This window comes from Gymnogyps californianus, chromosome 1 (genome assembly GCF_018139145.2).
Source record: "Gymnogyps californianus isolate 813 chromosome 1, ASM1813914v2, whole genome shotgun sequence".
In the NCBI taxonomy this organism is placed as follows: Eukaryota; Metazoa; Chordata; class Aves; order Accipitriformes; family Cathartidae; genus Gymnogyps; species Gymnogyps californianus.
The window spans coordinates 22,107,977-22,125,377 of record NC_059471.1 but is presented as its reverse complement, the minus strand read 5'-3'; the positions used below and the strand labels follow the sequence as shown (position 1 = coordinate 22,125,377).

Sequence of the window (17,401 nt, the reverse complement as noted above, 5' to 3'; positions counted from 1 at the left end):
GTTACTTCATTAAAACACAAACCTCTGTGACACCACTTCTTCTCGTTCCGAGTGAATTGGATTTCATACTTTTAAATTTCTGTTAAAAAAACCCAAATAGACAAATATGACAGACAAACTTTCATGCTTGTGCTTTATGTTGATCCATTTTCACTGTCTTCTCTCCTGGTGGAAGCTAAAATCACTCTTAGAGCCATCTCCCACTCTGTAATATTTTAACCAAAATCATCCATCTCATGTAAACGTGACCCAGCTCGCAGGCTGTCAGAGCAGCGGTTTGGCGCCTGTGTCACCAGTTTCCCCAGTGACTGCATCTCACTGTCCACACATTTGAGGTGCTGCACTCATCAGAATTTGCCAGGCAAGGGCACAGCAATAAATCCCCATGGGGGCTGCAAATGGGATTGCAGCTCCCGGCAAAGACTTAACTTCAAGCAGTGCGGGCCACCAGGTGCTCTGTAAGGCAGCTGTACGCCATGAGGTGGTCTCCTCCTTTAGTCCCCCTTCGGGCAATTTGATCTGCCTTTGAGCGTCCACACGCTCTTCAACTTTTCAATCGGGGAAAAGGAGGTTTTCCGGCAGAGTGGCCCTTCTGACAGTGGGTCCCCACAGCATTTCGAGCCATCGCCATCCCGCTGAGCCCCAAGGTGCAGATCAGCCAGCACGACTCACCAGCACCTTGCTGTCTACGGGTGCTACCTTTCCTCCTCCCCTCAGACCCAACCAGCAACGCCTGTGCCTCCCGGGGAGCCGGAGAAGCGTGTGATTGCAAACGACAGCCTCACCTCTTCACCCATGGAGCGAGGGTTGGATGAGATCTGATCAAGCAGCTGCTCATCGGCCCCAGGCGCCGACTGCCCGTCGCTGAGGAGGCACAGGCTGCTCTGCATCAGAAGTCCCCGCGGGGCTCTCCCAGCAGAGCCTCCAAGGCAACTGGGGGGATTTTCGAACCAGCTGGTTTTGTCCAGCATGCAAACAAATTGCATGGATCTCTTACATACCTGCACAGCTGGTGGTAGTGGAACATATATTAGGAGCTTATATACGGATTTCTAAGTTCCTGTGCTGGGACATCATGCTCCTCTCACCTTTTCCTGATCTTCTGAAGGTAGGATGGGGCAGAGAGCCAGGGCAAAGCTTGAAGCCTGTGCACCAAGGACATCAGGAGTGCCCAAGCTGTGTATGAGCTGTCTGCACTGAGGTGAGCACACCTCAAAGCACACAGCCACCACGGTGGTCGTTCCTGGCACCCAAACGCAGAATTTATCCCCAAAGAATCCTTCTCCACAGCTTGCTGGGTATCTCCATATTCTGATCTACAGGAGCATGTGGCTGAAGCAGATGTGAAGCATGCCAAACAACTTATTCTATAGTCTTCCCTACCCAGTTAACACGAAGAACTCATTAAGGTAGAGCTTGGCTGGTGTAGGAAGCCTGACAGGTCCCTACGTATATTTGAAAACCATTATAAACAGCAAAAGAATTTTAATTTAAAAAGTTGATCGATAGGAATAGCTCTATGCACACCCTGCCAGCATCTTGTGGGAAGACCAGCCAGTGGATACTAAAGGCGACCCTGCATAAACTGGAAACACAAATGTAGGACATGGTCAGATTTTGGCACAGTGACTCAGAGAAGGAATGAGCTCCCATTTGATGGGAGTGCTATTTACACCTCACAGGGTAAGACAATACCTCTTTGGCCTTCTCATAGTGCCTTTGAGAAAGGCGTAATGGGGCCTTCCATAAGCATCTGCTCAGGGCTTTTCAACTCTAATCTCAGCACTCCTGTAGGCACTCTCCTTCCACAAACCCCTACTTCATCTCCCTCCCTTCCTCAGTCAGCTGGTTGCATTTCTTATGTAGCCGGTGGGGTGGGAGGGAGGCTGCTGCTCTTCAAACACTGTGGGTGAAGCACTGTACAAATCCAAAGCTCCCACAAATATTAAACAAAGGCTTGCTCCGACCACACGGCAGCTTTCCCGCATCCCAGGTGGAGGAAATGGAAACATTTCCCGAAAGCACATGCTGTAAAGGCTATCCTTGGTGTTTCTGTGGGGATGGGTTATGTGCCAAGATGTGCTGCGCTGCGTAAATAACAAGCACTCCTGCACTAGCCCTTTCTCCACCTCCCCTGGCTCAGGTGGAGTACCCAGCCCACTGAAGTAGGACCAGAAATGCAAAGGGCTAGTTAAACTCAGAGTGAGGGCCAAGGAAAGACACCCTAATCCTGGCAGGCTGAAAAGTGCTTTTCAATATCTTGTCATGTGGAAGCTTTCAGAGCAGTGATGGAGCTTGTCCAGATTCCCATCCTGGCTTGGAGCTGGTGTGTGTCACCGCAGGGCAACGGCTTCATTAACATCAGTGCCGGTGCCAAGCTCTACAGCACAGGATCCCTTTAACTAAAGACAGTCCTCTGGAGATAGGTACCTTCTGCCATCGCTGAAGCCAACCGCCAAGACAGAGGCTGCTTAAAATGCTCGAGGAGAGGAACTTATCGCAAGAGTCGTGGTGGAAGAAGCAGCTTTGTTTCTGTTTTGCTTTCAAAGGATAAGCACCTTTTTCTCTACCTCTCCTACAGCTAGAGCACCGTTTGTACATCCCATCATTCAAATGTCTGACATATTATTTCACAAAGTGTTCTTTATCCATAGCTGTGACAGGCAAATTACACTGAATTAAGCTCATCTACCTTGGTATCAAGGGATGCTGGCTATTAAACCGTCTCAGAACTGGCATCCTGAAGCACTGTCACCACTCAGCCGAGAGGAAGATGCTGAGACGGCTGCGCTACCCAACAAAAAAGGGCTGCTCTATTCAGGGGTGTAACTAAAATAGCACGTAGGGAGCACCACATTACTCAGCCCTTCGGCAGAAAACAGGCTCACGTTACAATTGCAACAACGTTTAGTCCAAATGGCAGGTCTGCAACTTCACCACTGGCTCCAAGAAATAATCTATGTCTTTCCTTTCTGATGCACAATAACCAATACGAGATCCTGCAGGCTCCATCCCACCACCATTATCCCACTCGGTGGCAGTCGAACTGCCTAACCGTGCCCATAAAATCATCAATAGCCACCATACATGAAAGGCAGAGATCACAGCTTGCCTTTTAGTGAACCCAGGATGGGCTTGGGGGAGATGCAACAGGAGCTCCTTGTTGTTCAAAGAGCGATTTCAGAAAGAAATCAATTGAGACTGGGGAACAGCACAAGTCAATCTTCACATAAAACCTTCACTTGCAACTGACTCCAACCCTTGTTCTCACTGCCACTTCTGCTGGGGTCTGAACGGGCAAGAGACATACAAGAATGTGAAAACGATAGGAACAGCTTCCAAGATCCTTTTTGACAGAACTTAAGGCCATTTGACATTACACGGCTAACTCCTGCATGCTTCACTCACACTCCGCTCATGCTTTGCTGTCGTCTTCTTGTTTCAGTTGGGAGAGTTGACACCTCTTCCTATAAAATAACATCCTAATGATCAGAAATAATATCCTAATGATCACTCACAGAAATGTGCTGCTCTATGCTGTGGAGAAAGCTTTGTGCAAAGCTACCACGGACACAGTAGCCGACGAGACACTTGGGACTTGGGCTGCTGATGGCCCTCAGCAAAGAAACATGGAGGAACTTGCTCTTTTCTTTTGGAGGAGCCCATCTAGCACAAACGAGACGCCAAGGACTGCGATACTGTCTGAACAGGCAATGGCACATACCTGCCACCTGCATTAAGTATCTGTCCTGAGAAAGCAGAGCATGGAATCATAAACCCCATAAAAATCAGGCATTGCGCACAAAGAAAAGAGGAATGGGGGAGAGACATGTTTGCTCGCTCCTCTCCCACTCAGGCCTACCACCCTAGCTGCCTGAGGAGTTCGCCCCCCTCAGATGAATCGCCCCAGTCCCAGAAGAGACTCTGCCCAGCAGTGGCTTCAGAATGAAGGAAAAAGGAAGCTGAAAGAAAACCTGAACTAACGCTGGCCTACCCCTCAGCTGGGCATTGCTTGGGCACTGCCACAGGCAAGTTGAGTGAGTTCATCAAGTATTTTCCAATTTATATATACACACAGGAAAGGACAGGACAGAACCAGACTCCTATTTTCTCCCTCAGACTGCTCCTCCCCTCCATCAATGCTGAGACTCTCTTTAAAAGGGTTAGTTATTTCTTCTTAAAGAAGCTGGGTTCTTATCAGGTACGATAAATTCAGAGCTGCTATGAGCTGGGCTTGCTGGGAGCGCCAAGGTGAAAGTGCAATGGCGTATTTATCCTCACGATCAAGTTAAGCTTGTAGCCCATTTTCAACATAAGCCTACTCTAGAAAAACAATTTGTTCTTTAATCAGAGCAACAAAGACTGGCTCCCAGACTCCAGCTATTTGAAATGCATTCAGATTGGTCCAGATAATTGTTGGTGAAAAATGAAAAGCTTTTAAGTTCTTGAATCTAGTAACAAAAGCTGAGCTAGATGAGGAAAGAGGTATGGCTCATGCCGGCTGCTGCATGCTGAGCTGCCATCTCCCTCACGGGAATTTGCAACTCTTCCATTAAATGTTCTCAAAAGGTGCTTTCTTCTTCCTCCCCCTTCTGTAACCCTCACATAAAAAGACCCCCAGAGCAAAACAGGGATAGGATTCTTTTTTTTTTTTTTTAAACAGTTCAGGAAAGTAATTTAGAGCCTTGCCCTCAGTATTCCTAAAACCAGTATTAAAAAAAACTTATTTGATGCAGATCATTTATAATTGTCATGAATATGACAAGATTAACCTTATCTGCAATAGAAATATACCCCATCTTGAAGGTATCAAAGGTTATACCAAGCACTGAAAAACCTTTTCTTTCTGTGGTTCTAGAGAAATAAACCTCAAATTCCTCCTCCGAAATGACCAGATGAGACATCAGAACAAGTCAAATATTAAGATTTGACTTCCCTGTAGGATCTCAGTTTGTAATCTGCAATATGTCTACTAAAAACGGAGTAAGAATGGATTAAATTACTGTGAGTAGCAGACTATTTAGAACTAAAATGTAGAGTATAATTTAGTTTTATTACAATTAGTTGATAAGCTGCATCTTCATCTCAAATACCTTCTTAACAGGAAAATTAAATTCAAGCGCTAACTAATGGCAAGAGTCCTGTTTGTCAGTTGGATGCATTTCCCTTTGCAAAAATGAAATTAAAGCCAGCCTGCTACTTTTAAACAAAGCATTGGAGACATCACAATATACTGCTATCAAATAAGGTTTGCATTAATATGAATATGCATCAATAAGAAAGCAAAAAATCTAGGCCAATAGTACTTTAGGCAAAGAAAAGTTACTCGTCACCATTTCAGTACCTCATAAGAGTCCAGAGATACTAAACAGGCAAGTTCAAAGCCCATACATAAATTAAGGAAAGGATGAAAAGAGGCTTTAATTTGAAAAACAAATCAAAAAGAAGTTTAAGGCACTCCCATTTATAAATTTATTTTTATTCCAGAAACTGAGGAAAGCCAGGTTTTGACAACACTTATGTCAAAATGAAGAGAGTATCACACAGTATTACTAAAGGAGTATAAACTCCACTCAGATTTTTTTCTTTAGTTTTAAGTCTCCTGAATACATAAACCTCTACTCCACTCAGATAATTTCATCTTCACCTCAAACATGGTTTGCATTTTGGGCTGGCTACTGATTTGGTTTTTCTTTTGCTCCCCGTCAGCAGCTCTGTGCATTTGAACGGATCATACTAGTTGATACTCACACTACATGAAGCACTTGCAGAAAAAAAGTCCTGCATATATTTATGTCATAAAATCATGGAGTGGTATTAGATACCAAGACAAGAATGAGTTACAGAAACCTTAGAAGAACTATTCGGACAGGAACGTCTCTAGATTTTGTAGATGAAAAGGAGCTGTCTGATCTATGAAATGTAGCTAGCAATAAACCCACGTTCAGTGTATCTCCAGCTGATCGGCTACACGTACGCAACAGGGGTAATGACATTTTACGAAGGCACTGTATTTTTTTCTGCTATTTGGGAAGGGAAAAAAAGGAAAAAAAAAAATCTCTTTCTCAGCAGTTAATGGAAGCCTGCCCACTTGCAAGAAAAATTTCTGTCAGATACTGTTTCTCAGGACACAACCTGATACAGATGTACGATGGGGGAGCGGGGTGTTGTCGCTGATAAAAAGGAATACAGGCAAAGGTCATATGCAGATTTATGAAAAATAAATTTATTACATAACACCTTGTTTTAACAATGTTTGTTTTTTTTTATTCAGAATACTTGTGTCATTCATGTAAAATAGTTTGATACAGTACATTGTATGTAAGTTTTTCCTCATAAATTCTAAGGCTCTCCTAACACCTTGATCCTCTGCTGTAGGAATGGCACCCCTAAACAACGTGCGAACATTTAAAAAAAAATAATTAACTGAACAAAATTTAAAATCCACTACACCAAGCTGGTTCTCAAAAATCATGACGAAATATCTGAATGGATGCCGCACCTTTTTAGGAAATATCATTCATGCTTTTTTAATCCCAAAGCATGCTCACAAATCATTAACACCAACAGGAAAAAAATAAAACACTGTCTATGACAATCATTTTAGTTTGTTTGCTGAACCAAACATGTTTATATCAATGACAACATACTTATTTTACTATCAAATAGCAGCTTTAATACCAGTCAAGTCATAGATTTAAAAACAAAAACAAAAACTTATGCTGGAAATTAATCTTTGGGACATTTGTAATTGCTGGGAAAAAATGCAAACTTTTTCATGTTCTTAAAAAAATCTCATCATAGCAATCGTGTCGGTCATAAAACATTGATCTAGGTGGAAAATGAACCAACACACAAAAGTCACTAAAAATAAACGTCTATCAAAATTGTCTCAATCGGAGTCACGGTTAGTTTGCTTTTTTGCCATGGTAACATATACTGTATGCTTCAAGTACCAGTTCAAAGATGTCGTGTACTATTGGTCAGATAAAGTTGTTACATCAAGAGAATTCACCACATACGACAACAAAAATGCTTGCCCCTAGCACATTTCACAGCTTCAACTGCTACAGACTGTCACTGAAAAAAAATGCATCGGTCAGTCTGAACCATGTCAAGTAAACTATGGAAGTAGCATATCCACAACACAAACTGTGCTAGCACTTTCTTTTCAAGTCTAACCCCAAAAACAGGTACAATTTGGGAGCCACTACTCCGCTCTGTGGAAGGGGGTGGATCGTGGCGATCGGACAGGTTGGAGGTGTGGTTTTACAGTACATTCTCGTGGCCCAAGCTGGGTTCCAGGCAGGCAGCTGTGCGGCCGGTCCTGCAGCATTAGCAACAGTGCATTGACGTTACCGGGATGCAGCTCAGTACCGATGTGTCTGATGCGAGTACTGTGGTGGCTGTTGGGAGGTAGTTGAATATCCCATGCTGCTCTGTGGCTGTGATGTGCTTGGTCCGGGGTTGGGGTAGGCAGCATGGGGGTTGGAACGCTGCAGAGGGGTAAAAGCAGAGGAAATGCAATCCTTCATAACAGGTACATCGCAAGACAGTTTCACCTACTGCTTTATTTCTTCAAGAGGTACCAAGCGCGCACAGTCTCAAAGCAGCTGCACTTCCAGCCTTCTTTTCACTTACTCTGATTACAGCAGGTGCAGGTAGGAACACCAGGAATACCAGATTAGAAAGTGACAGTTACCACCCTTCAGTTATCCATTCTAATTACCTCCTGTGAATCTACACCCATCATAGTCAAACCCTCCAGACGGCTATGGTACACCTGCATGGTAACACAAGGCTACCACCGCTCACGGCAGTGGTCTTCTCCACTTGCTCCCTTCCCCTACCGAGAAGGTATGTTGGGGTGGAGGTCCAAATGGTGCATCTTACTGCCGATGAGCCACTCTGCATTATTCTGGAGATTTTCCTATACAAAGGATATGCTCGCCACCCTTTTGTGTGACCTAGGAGTAAAGGCTGAGAGCACTGTGATTATTTAGGCTAAGGTGTCATCTAGCAGCAGCCTTACAAATACTTGAAAGAGAGTTAAAGACAACAGCCACACGCTTCTCAGTGGAACCAGATATTTCAGGGGGAAATGGCCACAGATTGTGACTTGGGAGGTTCAGGCTGGACATTTGGGGTGGGGGGGCAATCACTAAGAGACCAGTATAGCGCTACAAGAACTTGCCCAGAGAGGCTGTGAAGTCTCCATCTATGGAGGTTTTTAAGACTCAGCTAAACAAAGCCATGGCTGACCTGATTTAGCATTAGCAACAGTCCTGATTCAAGTGGGAGATTGGGCTAGATGGTCTCTGGAGGCCCCTTTCAACCAGCATTTCTACAATTATTTTTTGAGTGGAGCGTTCATCATTGCAGGAAGCTCTGAGCAAACCAGCAACTGGCTACTTCAATTTTAACCTAAAAGTTAGTTATTTACACATCATGCATTATACAGGAAAAAAGGACTGCATGTGAGATTTTCAATCTAAGCATATGACCAGTAGCATTTAACATTTCATTAAATTTACACAATTTCAGTACATTACTGTGCTGTTTTAGATTTATGTTAAGGTTTACACACACACAAATTTTGCAGCATTTAGAAACGGCTGTGTAACTTCCAAACTCTTGATATCACAAGATGTATTAGGATTTTTAGAAAAAGCTGCTTCTAGTAAAGGTCTGGAAACTTCTCTAAGGTGAATATTCCAGGACTAGGGTATTGCTGCTGAGACCTGAATACACAAAACTATGGTAAACCAACATCCTGAAGTAGTAAAATATCAAAATAGCTTTACAGATTTTATAAGTCGCAACATGAAATAATAAATAACAACTCCATTTTTTCCTGCCGTTCAGCATTTAGAATGGAAGCTATAATCAGAATGCTGAGATAGTGGCAGAAATGAAAAGGCAAACTCTACTTGTTAATATATGCTCACAGGACTCATCTAATTCTCTAGGGGTGTATAGTGTAAAGGGGAAGAAATGGCTGGACCAGCACTTAATGCCAGCGGGAACAAACCAGCACTGCGGAACAGCACCGTTCACACAGTGACTGAACTTTTGTGGCATTTGCCTTCACTCTCGAGAGATGGACTAAGTCACTTGTCAACAGAAGTGTCACAGCTCTGGGTCACCCTTCTCCATGTAACAACTACAGGATGTACTTCAGAGAGCAAAAATCCCTGAATATTCTTTTTGCCCAAGTGTGGCTCCTGTATGTAGGAAACTATCACAAGTTTAACCATTTAAAAACTGACCATTCATGTCAGTTGTAAACACTTTCTGCATCCTGACTTCTAACACAGATCTTATTTTAAGACAAAGACAATTAAAAATCACCAGATTCTTTCATGACATGCAGTGCAACAAATGGCTTTTGATTAAGAACAAATGTAAATATCCAATCCTTTCTAAATACCATTAAGCACCCAGAGGGTTATCACAAGCAAAAGCTCAGAGCCGTGGAATTGCTCCAGCCTGTTTAATCACATTGCCTTTGGAAGTGTCACACTGCAGATTTAAACGAGAAGGCAAGGAATTGTGTGCGCCATGTGTCTACTATTTTTATGCATGGCAGAAAAGGATACAAGGTCAACTTGCTCTGCAGAGAGTAATTTGACTTCTGAGTGGATAGCGAAACTGTCTTAGTGTGCCTTGCCCAGGAGATGGCAATCCTTCTTCACAAGCTTTATATGGGGAATTCGAGCAAATTAAATGAAGAACAAAGGAAGAGGTGTTTGATTAAAACAGAGGGCTGTATTGTAATATTTGCTTGCTGTCTCCTCAAGTTGCAGGATCAGAAGCAAAGAATGTGAGGAATTTTTTTCAGGGAAACCTGAAACCACCAATAGGCAGCTTTTAACTGCTTTTGTTCTACTGCCAGCAAGTTCAGGTCTCCTCCCTTTGATTACCATGTTTTCCAGATACCTTAATCAGAACAAATCTACCCACTGCCTTCTTGCAAGACGGGGGAAAGATGTATTTTTTTTTGAAAACCAGGTGTTTTGCCTCCTAGACAGACAGCAAAAAGATTAGTCAGGAGCATTCAAGTTACCAATAAGAGCTCCTGAGATAGCAAAGTAGCAGTTATCACTATCTCAAGGCAAAAGTATTCTGAAATTATGTTTGTTGACAAGGGCTGCCCCCAGCTATAATCCTAGGATGGATACCTGAGAGTACAAAAGTTTTGATGAGCCCGAGCTGAAAATAAACCAACATCAAGTCCTGCGGAGGCAATCTGAGTCTTCTGACTTCTCAACTAGCAAACCTCAGCTTTTGCTCACAGAAGTGGAAGCTGACGTTTGTTCAAAATACCAAGCTGCAGCAGCAAAATGAGGTGAAGGGCATGTGTGGCATGTAAATAGGGCATGTAAACGGGGCTCCCTGACACAGCACATGCAACCTCTGCATCAATCTCCTTAGGTATGTGACTCAACACGAGGGGAAGATTAAGAGAGTTACAGCTGCATTTGCCTTCTTAAAAATACACACACAGAAGTGGTAGAAAGAGCCAGCTAAAAGGCCAAAACAGCAATCGACTGCAGCTTGCCAAATTGAAAGTGATGCAGCTCCTGTAAGAGACCTCTGTGATACATAATCCAACTAAAAGACGATGTTTATGCTTAGAGGCACCCCACATTGCAGCACTGTAGTTAAGGCTGACCACTGTTTCAGACGTTTCAAGCAGCTCTAAAAATTTAGATCATACAAGGAGAATGACTTGAAAACTGATATGCTATTGATGTCCTGGGCTAAGCTGAGCAAAGGCACATGGTGACTATATGAAGGGTCTCACAATAAAGCTCCTGAAAATTACCTTATTTTACATTTTTTAGTACTTTCAAGTTTTGGCCAATGCTGGAAGTATACAGATTTATATAAGGATGAGGGTAACGCCCCCAGGCAGCCTTTAGGAATATCTGAAACTCTCAGGAACAAACTCTGAAATACAAGATTTCGAAGCCCATTGGTGTTTATGGAGAAACAGTATCAAACTATGAAAAGCGAGCTGACAGCAGCAGTTTTACTGACACCATTCTTTAACTCTCCCAAAGTTTTGCTACAGAATATAAGCACAGCTAAGTGGGTTTCCAATATTAGTGTCTCAGATTTAGATATTAATCTTGAAATTAACACTGCCAGTAATTTCTGACTTCCCCATCTTTTGATTTCATCCAAGACTCTCTTCCAATTGGCCTTCTGTACTATGCATTCCATGTGAACCAGTATGTAATCGTTCCTGCAGGCTAACATTTCCACCACCAGCATGCCTCATCTTGAAATCTTCTACTCCCTAGGCTTCCAAAATCTGCCACCTCTCTAACTGCTCCTATGCATATCATTTGAAGTCTTCCTTGATCCCCTTTTGTAATTTCTTAGCTTGCATTAACTAAAGGTTCTGTCCTTAACTCTCTTCTCCCCAGTCTCCAGGAGTAACCTCATCCAAACCCACAAATTCAGGTATCATTCCCTGGGTTGAGACTCAGATATTCTTCTGCTCCAGAATCTTCTGATTTCCTAATGTCTGACCACAAGCTCAAATGCAGGAAGGCTAGAACACAGTTTTCAAGTTTTCCTCAAGCTTTTTCCTACACTCCTCCTCGTCTTCCTTACTCATTGATCACCATCACCTCACCTGTCTCTTCAGATCTGTAATACTGGGCTTACTCAACCTGGAATCTCCCTTGGTCTTCAAAACAGAGATTATGACAGCATCACGGCAAGTCTTTCTGCTTGTCATCCAAAATATTGCTTTCCCATCCATTTGCCCAACTAAACTCTCCTTCAGATTCTTATTTCACAGCTTGTTTACTGCAATATCCTTTGCCTCCTACCATTTCAGGCTTGTTCAAATAAGGAATGGTATTTTTAGGCGATACAGAGTGCAGCACAACAGACTCCTGGTCCACAATCAGCATTTCCCAATATGACGGTAATAAATTAGTAACTGCAATAATCTCCGATCCTAGTTTCCTTACTGCTAACCTAAAGAGCATCAGCATATCAATTTACAGGCAAGCCATTAACTAAATGCATCTGAAAAAAATCTGAAAGATGCCAATAATACCAGTTAATACAGTGACATTTACAAAATTACTTTTTTAGCTTAAAGAAACACTGCTGTAAACATGAGAACCAAATACACAATATATGAATAAAACAAATACCTGATAGTCTGAGGTCATAATAAGTCCACCTGAGGTAGTGGTAGGAGGAACAACTCTCACTTTTTTCAGTGGTGGTCCCTGTGTGTGACTGTTGTCTTGGTTCCCTGGATGACCAGTTCCATTAGTATGGTTATTGCCCTGCTGCTGCTGCTGGTTCTTCTCAATTGTTTAAACACAAAGAAAAATTTCAACTCAAAAGCAGTACGTGAAATAACATGAAAACAGGAAATAGTGTGAAAGCCAGTGAAGCATGATGATACTGTTCTTCCAGTACTTACTTTGTCTCCTTTATCATCTGGTTCTTCTTCTGTTAAAAATTCTCGTTTTGGGTAAGGGATTTGACAACCTGCAAAAACACTGCCCCCCAAAAAAGTCTATTTATCACTGTATTAGAACAGAAGGGTTAGACCTGTAAGATTCATACTTCACCCATGCTAGTTTCAAGTTGCCTGAGACAGAGCCTAATACCTGTAATTAATGGAGAAGTTTTCCCTGTCTTACTTTCATCATATTCTAAACTTAGTAAACCTGTTCACATTTATTTTTAATCTTCAGTTGCCTCCTACACACTCATTTAAACTCCTAATAGTTTTCACAGTTTCTGGCAAATGGTGACCAAACTGGTGGCTGGAAAGGTACAACACCTGTTAGATATCTGCAAGGGCACAAAGAGCTATCTTAATCCAGCTATTGTGTAATTCACAATCTCAGGACTAACTAAAAATACTCCTGGAAACTCCACTGACTATTAATAAAACCACCTAGAACAAAGTTTAAAAATAACTAGAAATTTCATCTGTCAATTCATATCTCATGGTCCCCATGAATTTGCTACTGCTAGTGCAAGCTAATATTTACCTGCCTTTAATCAGTAAAATGTATTTATAATAAAGTCTCTGTACACCTGTTAGCATTACTCATTGTGTATTCGCATTAAAATGCCAACCTAAAGTTGAGAAAAAAGCCAAATACTGTCCTAAAAGCAGTTTCTGCAAAAGCAAATAATTCACATGACAACATTAAATCACAGAGACAGGTCAGGAGCTGTTACAAATAATCCAGTAGGTTTTAGTGAAATAATTAAAATTGAAATTAATTGCTTATAAATATACAGACCATATTTTATAAATTCTTCACTAGATAATGGTAGAGAATCATACACAGGATGTACTAATAGCTTTCCTAAAAAGGTGTACAATCATGCTCTCTGGCCAGTCTTTTGGGAGGAGGGCTTAATTTTTAATGAAATAATTCATTGTCCCTACATCGTCTTCCTTTTGTAAATCTCCCTGCGCAAACAAAAAAGAGGAGTGTCTACAGAAAATGGATTTAAGTTGTTAAGGATGACAGCACAGAGACACAGATTTGACTTCCCCCACCCACTGAATTTACAACAAAGGCTAAGACAGAAAAATGTAAACTAATTAGAGAGTGTCATCTGGCATTCTGGAGCAGAGAAGTGGACCTGCGGGCACTTAGCAGTTGTCTACAAAGATCTGTAGCATGCATAATCAACCTGTCAGTGAATAATAAGATTAGTGCTGCGACTAATAGGATCAAAGTTCCATAAAGCAAGAGATTAATAAGAATGCTACTTAATTTTAAAAGCCACAAATGGCATTTTAGTGGTTATAGCTTTCTTTGGTTGTTGTAAGTATTTAGCTCAATATTCACAAACATATTTATAGCAGAGAGAAAGCACACATTTCTAAAGCATCTCTGGATGTACTGATAGGTTAATAAACTGACCACTTACTCAGATGTGGGAAGAGGATCTTCTAAGAAATAGGGATCCTGCATAGCCTGTTCTGAGGTAATTCTCTTTATTGGATCCATAGTGAGCAATTTCTGAAGCTGCAAAAGATAAAAAGCTCTGAATTACCAAAACCATTTACAGAAACTTCACTGTATTATTCCTGAAAGATGAGCTGATACAAATGCGTCTGAACTCAAAACCCTAACCATAAATGCCATAACCACATTCTTCTCTCTTGTTAAAATGGTAACTTCGTTTCCCATCGAAGAACACCTATTTTTACTTGCAAAGCCCAGCACACTCAGTTACAGTCACAAATGTTCTAACAAAAACATTTGAAGAGTTTCCACGATGTACCAGCAGCTTTAATCATACAATCACAGAATCACAAAATGGTTTGGGTTGGAAGGGACATTTAAAGGTCACCTAGTCCAACCCCCCCTGCAATGAGCCTTTCTTCATAGGAGATGTGTTACATCCCTCTGATCATCTTTGTTGCCCTCCTCTGGACTCACTCCAACAGGTCCATGTCCTTCTTAGGCTGGGGGCCCCAGAGCTGGACGCAGTACTCCAGGTGTGGTCTCACCAGAGCAGAGCAGAGGGGCAGAATCACCTCCCTCAACCTGCTGGCCACGCTTCTTTTGATGCAGCCCAGGATATGGTTGGCCTTCTGGGCTGCGAGTGCACATTGCCAGCTCATGTCCAGCTTGTCATCCTCCACCAGTACCCCCAAGTCCTTCTCTCTTTAATGGTCTGTTCACTTCCCACAAGATGATGTAACATGCACATATTTAGCCTAGTTTCTTCAACTATGCTGCACTTAACAGGAAGCAACATCATATCCATCTAAATTAAAATAATTCTTAGCAATTAATAAACAAAAGTGATTCCATGTCCATTATTGATCGTTATTTAGTATTGTCATATTAGTACATCTCCATTGTCATCCATAGTATTTTAAAGACGTTATATGAAGTCACTCCTTAGAAAATCTTTATGCTGTAAAAGAAAGTAGTAATCAACACATTCAAAAAACCCACCTGGCCAGATAACTTTTGATCACCCTCTCCAGTGTGTGCTTGTTTATTCAGACAAATAGGGACTCTCAAACACATCTGTGTGCTACATGCTGCTCAAAAGAGCAGTTGTGCAAAATCTTCAATTTTAGTTGATTTTTTGCATGACATGATGCAAAACACTCTAGAGATGTCTAATAAGCTGCCTCCTCCATGACCACATCAGGTCTGAGCTCTGGTGCTGTTGCGCTATCAGTGTAAGACCTCAGCCTTCATCTTTGTAACAACTGATGAATCGGGTATCAACTACATCAAAAAAATTCTTTGCAAAATGCCAGTGTTGGTTAAAGACAATGAAGATGACCACAAAGTATAAATATGCAGAAGACAAGGCAAAGTATAATGTTTTACAAAATAGCTGAACTCAGTTCAACTAAAAATCCAGTAAAACCCTACCCTTTGAGAAAGCACCTCTTACTCTCATTGGGAAGTGTTAACAGAGGGCTAGAAAGCACACTAGGTATTTGCTGCCTGATGCCCAACTTTAAAAAAATGGCATACAAGATATTTCAGTAACAGCAGAGCAAAAAATCCTAAGGTAATTCACAAATGAAAATTTAAGAAAATAAAATTGACCTAACCAAAGTGAAAAATTTGTATAAAAAGAGTTACAAACATTGCTACTTAGATGGACATGCTATGAGAAATGCTTAGGATAAGTAGCCAGGAACTCCTCTTGAGTAACTTCAAATACCAGTAACAGACAAAGTCTAAATTCAGCACAGCGTTAAAGATTGAAAGGTAATTCTAAAAACCATTTTTACTGTTTCTACTGTTTTTATTCTTCCACTCTCATTTTGCACCTATGTAAACATTTCAGAAGCTGGCTGTACTTTATACACTGATCACTGCAGCATCTCAACAGTAATTTTCAATAAAAAAACACATTAGAAACATCATGCTGTCTCCATGGGTCTGAAGATTTTTCTCTGTTTTAGGAATAGCAGACCGGAGTGATTTTATTTAACTCTAGCACTGAATTGCAGTGATACATTCTAAAAGTGTTTCTTATTCAAAAGGTCTGGTGTACATGCATATACTACTCCCCATCCATCCAGCAGTTTTGTGGAATACGGCTGTGCTGGACAAGCAACATATATATGCGCAGAATGAGATAACCTTCAGGTAGTACACAGAAAAAGGAAAATAGTGAGTCTTCGTGTTTCACCATAGAATACAGTGTCCAAGGCAAAACTGCACTATGACGTATTGTCAAAGACAATGATCTTTAAAAGAAATGCTACACTTTCAACGTGTAGCTTTTTTTTTTTATCATGGAACTAACAAGAAATGCAGAAACTACATATGTAAAAAATATTCATTTTACATTTGCAATTCATACTTTTCATGGGATTAAATTCACCTTTTTATAAAGGTCCAGTGTCACGATTTATGTCTGAACTGGTCATCTCCTTTCACTAGCTATTAAGTGAGCACACACAACCACAATGCAGACCTCCACGCTGCAGACAGCTAAAGTTCGGAACATACATTTTGTCTCCTCAGCCTGCAGTTTTAATGGCATGGTTAAGAACATAGTAAATATGCATTACCACCAACAATCCAGTTTTGTTTTTCACATCACCAACAAGGACTCACAGTAAGTTATTTCAGCTCTCTGAGTCTGCATGTAGTCTTTCTGAAATATCAGTTTGAACAGAACAATTCTTGTTCTCTCAAACAGCTCAAAAAGCAATCCCAGGAGCCAGAAAAGGGGAAGGCAAAAAATGAGAAAGAATTGCCAACATGCTGAAAAACATCACAATCAAAAAACATTGCAAAATTCTGGCATCATTTCTGGCAATTACGTTATAAAGCCATCCATCACATGCTGACAAGATGTGAGCAAACTTGGTCCTAATCAGCAACAGAAAACAGAAACCACAAGAAAAGTGTAATGACTGTGCAACCATTATCACACAGGGGATCAAAACTCCTATTTTGCCCCCTTGTTCAGGTGCCAGCACAGAATTGAATCTTCCACCTATTATTACAAATATTGTCTATTTTAAAAACTGTTCAATTAAAACATCACCTGGCTGAATGACATAATAAAAATGCAGTAAACTATATATCCACAAGGAAACGGACAATCACTGCAGTTGATATGGACCACTGTAACCAAATGAAAGATGAAGCATCACTCAATCAACCAGGAGCAGCAGCCACGTACCCATTTTCTAGGGCATAAACAAATAAGTTAAAAAAAAAAAATCAGGAAAGTGGAAGTGGAAAAAAAATGTAAGCTGCAAAAGCAGGAAGGAGCCAAAGTTGTCTCATGTAACACATCAGTTCTGCATGTGAAAAGGGACCATGTGCATGAATGTCAGTAAAGAGGGAAAAAATCTGGTTAATTCAAGTTGGGAAATCAAAACATTTCATTTTTGGCA

At 41.3% G+C, this 17,401-nt stretch overlaps 1 protein-coding gene across 7 annotated transcripts in view; it reads right to left on the bottom strand.

Moving 5' to 3' along the window:
- Window positions 1–6,204: 6,204 nt before the first annotated feature.
- Window positions 6,205–17,401, bottom strand: part of CDK8 (cyclin dependent kinase 8) — an 86,029-nt gene continuing 74,832 nt past the window's right edge. For 5 of the 7 annotated variants that reach the window (XM_050911062.1, XM_050911073.1, XM_050911077.1 and 2 more), the window contains 4 exons: window positions 13,936–14,033; window positions 12,458–12,536; window positions 12,180–12,338; window positions 6,205–7,496 (listed from right to left, as the gene is read on the bottom strand). In XM_050911062.1, the coding sequence (XP_050767019.1) occupies window positions 7,371–7,496; window positions 12,180–12,338; window positions 12,458–12,536; window positions 13,936–14,033 (462 nt within the window). In that variant the 3' untranslated portion in view covers window positions 6,205–7,370. Of the gene's footprint in view, window positions 7,497–12,179; window positions 12,339–12,457; window positions 12,537–13,935; window positions 14,034–17,401 lie in introns of those variants that run through there. The other 2 variants (XM_050911068.1, XM_050911086.1) reach the window with 2 other exon arrangements.